General features: G+C 41.7%; 1 protein-coding gene across 1 annotated transcript in view; it reads left to right on the plus strand.

Moving 5' to 3' along the window:
- Window positions 1-5199, plus strand: part of ADAMTS6 (ADAM metallopeptidase with thrombospondin type 1 motif 6) — a 395156-nt gene extending 389957 nt beyond the window's left edge. The window contains exon 25 of the mRNA XM_019517795.1: window positions 3013-5199. Coding sequence (XP_019373340.1) covers window positions 3013-3122 — 110 coding nt within the window. The 3' untranslated portion in view covers window positions 3123-5199. The remainder of the gene's footprint in view (window positions 1-3012) is intronic.
- Window positions 5200-5612: the final 413 nt, after the last annotated feature.

Below are 5612 nucleotides of genomic sequence, written 5' to 3' on the forward strand. Positions count from 1 at the left end.
TAGGAAATTAATATGCAAGAAACCTAGATGTGAACAAATGAAAATTACTATACTAGCATTTTAGTAAACTATACAAATTAAATGCTAGATACAAGCCCATAAAAACAAGGGGGAAAAGGCACCTCATAGTCTTGCCAATCCACAAGCATATATCTTGACACCTTACCAGGTTTCCTTACATCCTCAGAAAGCAACCACTTTCTACACAGTGGGCGTGTCTTCGTGCCTCAGCCTGGAAGCTATATAGGAGCCAGGCCCTGCCTCTTCCGGTCAGCTGACTCCCACCTGTTTCCCTGGCAACCCACAGCTGGGCTCCTTACTTGCTGCTCTACAAGTAGCAGGCACCTCAGTGCCCTGCTACAGGTACCCTCCCTTTTCCTCACCTGCCACACCTTGTTGGAAATATACTGGTGTTATGGGAGGATGCTCCAGGGTCCCAGAGTAAGCTTTGTTTACTTTAGCCAGCTGGTACCTCTTGCACCCACCTGGCCCCAGTCTTGCTTTTGTGCACTAAGTTGTGGCCCTCTTGGCCCCATCAGGGCCTCAGGTTACCAGTTGCCTTAGTGGGTATATTTGTGGCCTCTGTCCTCCCCTGTAGTCACACCCATGCCTTGCACACGTTACTCCGTGTTCATTGGGTGGAGGCCCCCTGGCCCCAGTGTTGGCCACAATGCAGCTTTTGGCCCTCAGGCCCCAAACCTTTGTTTGGGCCTTGGGTTTCTTGGCCTTGGCCCTTTTATTCTGCCTGCACCCAGCAGCCCAGGTCCACTGCCCCAGACCTTGGCTCCTGTGCCCCAGCCCTATCTCACATTCACATGCTTTGGACCCCTGGCCCTGTCTCATTCTCTGTGTCCCTGGTCTTCAGCCCTTTGGGTCCCCGACACCAGCCTGGACTGCTCCCACTATGTCAGCCTCAGTCCTCTGGATCTCTGACCCTAGGCTGGGCTGCCTGTCACAGAGTGCCCCACCAGGAACCCCTCCATACTTTCCTCATAGCCACAGTCTGGTCCTCAGGTATCAAGCTCAAAACATAATATAAACACAAGCAAGCTGCTTCACAAACTAAATGTCTTCCACACTCTGGGTTAACAGTGCCTGCAAACCATGCCTCCCTTGGAGACCTTTCATCCTGCGTGACCTGGGTGCCTGCTCATTTGTCTTCAGCAGCCCTTCTCTGTCGGGAGCTCCTCTCCCTGCAGCATGTAGGCCCAGACTGTCTGCTTGGGCTTAGTCACTGGGCTTATGTGCCCCAAAGCCCCATGACTTCCTATCACATGGCTTCCCAGCCACACACAGGGGTTTCCAGTTGGGCTTAATGACCAAGGATGTTACAAGGATGACAGGCTTGTGTCACACATTGCCCTTCTATACACAACCATTTTCTATACTGCCCCTATATAACATAACCAACTTCCATATTAAGCATTTGTAATTATGGTTTTGTAGGGCAAATATTTTGGTAGGGGTCTGTGGCCACATCTACATGTTCATTAATATGTCTTTGCTAGTGCGTGTTAAGTTTAGTATCTTTAATATCAGGTACTAGATAAAGGCACAGCAGCTGCACTAATGCACAGTAGGAAAGGAAAACTTTTTTTGGTAACACTTAATGCACAGTAGACTAATTTTGTTGTGCATTAGTATGGTTTTTGCCATGACGTGCTAATGCGCAGTAGAACAGTCCACTGAGCGTTAAGGAGTCTCATGTAGACACGCCCATTGTGTAGAAAGTGGTTGCTTTCTAAGGATGTAAGGGCACCTGTTTGTGTGAAAACACTAATTAAGTTTGTCTATTATGTTCTGCTTTTGCTTCCAGGAGCTCCTTGTGTTCAAGTTGTAGAATAATAGGACCCCAATTCCTGGTCACCACTTCTTGCCATTAAGTCGGGACAAGTGACATGATAGTGTTCAATATGTTGTTAATTCCTATACCTCATTAAACAGTTTCCTTACCTTTTCTTTATGGCTGTTTTAATTTGTCAAAGTGAGTGATCAGGGATTGAGCAGTATCAAATAGTTACATGTGAAATCAAGAACTTAAAACACTGATTTCAGTTTAACTTCTGAGAAATCAAGCCTGATTATTTTTTTCCACCTCATTTTTGCAGTGCCAATTTGTGGGTTCTGCTTTTCCTCCCTGAACATCTATTTCATTTCCCTACACATGACGCCAGGCTCTTTGCCAAAGTCCCATTTAAATACCAGCTTGAAAGAAGGTGTTTACTGAGGGGCAAATCCTCTGTCAAGCATCAAGCCTGAGTAGTCAGTACAGTTTCAGGGCATAGCACTAGGTGCAAAGGAAGGAATCTTTCCTTCCCACAGCAGAGCAATTTTTCTTGCCTCAGAGGCCCCTGTCAGCCCGATCTAATAGTGGTTGCTGCTCTGGGAAGGCCAAATTAAGAGGAAAGTTATAACTATGAAAAAGCCTTTGTGTGATAGTTAGAAGTATATAAATAAATTTTCCTTTGCATAAAACAATGTTTCATGTATGGGGCTAAAGCTATAGTAAAACTCACTGTACTATGCAGTTACTGCATCTTTCTAGCATTTTTCATCTTCTCTGGTGCTGCTGTCTCTAATGTACGTTCTGTTTCAAAGATTCCTATAAATGCACAGACATAATACTCAACAATTCAACTTGTATTATATTTTGGATAACCTTTCGCAGATTAATAAAACAACTCCTGAGAAAGAAGCTATAAAATCATAACAAGAACAATGACTCATATTTCCTAGCTATCTAAAGTGATCATTTGTCCCAATAAATGGTAATTCTTTCAAGACAAAGTGCGCACATTTATAAACATCTGGGAGAAAAGCCTTGCAAACATTTTTATTACTTTTAAAATATATATTTAAAATTCTACTAGGCTGTAGTGGAAAGAACAGCAACATAGAAGACAAGGTGGATAGGCATGGTAATATCATGCTCAATCTCAAGAAATGTAATTTTGTACTGTAAATTTGCATTTCTGATTTTTTTCCCCACTCTTTTATGCCCTCAATCATTAGAGTGCAAAGATGTGAACAAAGTGGCTTATTGCCCACTGGTGCTGAAGTTCAAGTTCTGCAGCCGAGCATACTTCAGACAGATGTGCTGTAAGACCTGCCAAGGACACTGACCCACAGAAAGTGAGAGAGAGAGTGCCTTGTTATATCATTGTGGAAATGTGTCCATCAAAGAAAGCCACACAGTGGAATGAGATTGACGTCCTTGCAAATGCATTACCCTGTGGAAAACGTAACCACTGGTCAGCCCCAGCTGACAGGATTTCAATGTTATTTTAACTTCTGTGAAGTGGGATTTATTCATCCAAAGTGCTGGACACAGTATAAGGAGGGCATGCCAAATTGGAAAGATCCACACAACACATCTAGAATAGCTTACTGTGGAACATTTGTGTTCTTTTGACTAAATCCAGTAGTCTGTTTACCTCCTTGGACCATTAAAATAATTTTTATTATGGACTTAGCAATGACACTGAATCCATTTGTATTTAAAACTGTTCAAAATGTAGCTGTTATGACTTGGTCTACTATGGAAGTAATGAAGAATCAAAAATCTTAAGACATAGCTTAAAATTTTTATCTATTTTATCTCACTACACAGCACCAAAACTTAAATTATAAAATGAGCTTAGAAATGTTATTTAAGGAGCAATTATAAATCAGAAGTAAAGAAAATTGTATTTTTCTTTCATTACAGCTAATTCCCTTAGGAATAATCCATATTTCCTGAACGCTGCTGTGAGCCATAAATAAAGCTATACTAAACAGAACAACCATGAGGGACTTAGTTTTAAGAGGTGCAACAGTTATTGCAATGGTGCATGACATACAAGTGTGCTATGAAATGAAATCCATGCTACAGGTTTATAGCCATCTTGCCATTGTACAAGTGAAGCTGAGATTTCCACTAAAAGGGAAAAACATTTCAATACAATGGTGAAGCCAGACTCCAATAGGGTGAAGAACATATTGCCAAGTACTTCACTACCACTGCACAGGGTGCCTAAGGTTCACATTTTCACTCCAGTTCACTATTGTTTACATCACTAGCCATAAAGAGGCATCAGTTTTACTGATATCTAGTTGTGTTTTACACATTGCTTTTTACTCACTATCACCAAGAAGTTCCAGTGCAAAAGATAAACCTACTATATAATAATAAGGCAGACCCTCTGCAAACTTTGCTGACAGTTGCAATGAGTTCCAGATGTTTCTTCATTTGATACAATAGAAGGGCATTTATTTGTGAGAAAGATCATGTGAATGCACAGTTTTGGAGACTATAGCAGAGGGGGGAAGGATTACAACCAAAGAATAAAAGATTTATAAGCTCTTTTAGGTTATATTATCATAGTTTTAATATTCACCAAATACTTTTTATCAATACTTTGAATTTAATTTAAATGTGAAACGGAACTACTTGGGCAAGTCATTTCCAAAATCTAGTGTGAGTAAATCTTAAAGTTAGGCTCCTTCTCCCCATCACCTCTTGATAAGAGACTCAACAAGGAGATAAGGAAAGTGGATACTTGTTTATATTAATATATTGTACTTGAACACTTGCAGTTTGCAGCAGGTACTTGATGTATGTGCTTTTGTGTCCAGCTATGCCTCCTTTGTTGTAGTGCAATTAAAATTATGTGAAAAAATCTTGTGTTAACACTAAAATTGAAATGGCACTTTTAAAAGAAGTACTTTTTCCGTGAAATGAATAATTTGAAAAAAAATCACATGATATCTCTGTGTGTCAGTGTATTTAACAAATAATAAGCCAAATGTGTTGCACACTATGTACTAATGTGAATTAAGAAGAAAAAACAGATATTCTTAACAGGATTTTGTACTATGAAAAGCAAACAGAATTGACAATCTATATATGGAATTTTGTGTTGCCCGCTTATTCACAACCATCAAATTCCTGTCGTCTGCTACCTCTTGCCAGTATTTTCACTTCCATATACCTGTGACCAGTGGAATTAATTTTCAGTTGGCTTGGTATGGCTCATACTGGGCCATCTGTTGTTTTCAGTCCCATGTACACAGCTCCCACTGATACTGGCTCCAAGAAAATAAAATAAAACTTAAAAAAGTGCCAGGAGTTGTACACATGCAGTGCTTGTATATGTGATGGGGTTTTAGTCCTCAGGGTTGCATTCTATGCCCCCTAAATTGAAATGGTGAGTTTTTAATTGAAACGGTGAAGGGTTTTTCCCCATCACTATATATATATATTATTGTCCTGGTGGCTGCAGGTGCCTGCTGAAGGCAGAAGCAGCGAGGAGCCCAATCTTTTTTTTTTTTTTTTTGGCAGAGCCTGTCTGCCTCTCTTGCAGCTAGGGGGCCATTAATCTGTGCCATTAATCTGTCAGCTCACCCCCCTGGCCATGGGAGAGGTGAGCAGGCTCTGCAGAAAAAAAGGATTGAGCCCTCACCGCTTCTGCCTTCAGCAGACTCCTGTGACCTGCAGAACACCTAGGGCCACCTGGGAACAGGCTGGCTTGCTCCTGAGGCAGTGCAGGGATGTGGCAGGAGGGTGGCTGGGTGTGCTGATGGCCGGGGAAGGCAGTGGGGATGGTGCACAGGGCACTGGAAGCCTGGGCAGG

Source organism: Gavialis gangeticus, unplaced genomic scaffold (assembly GCF_001723915.1).
Source record: "Gavialis gangeticus isolate Ggan-Ray unplaced genomic scaffold, GavGan_comp1, whole genome shotgun sequence".
In the NCBI taxonomy this organism is placed as follows: Eukaryota; Metazoa; Chordata; order Crocodylia; family Gavialidae; genus Gavialis; species Gavialis gangeticus.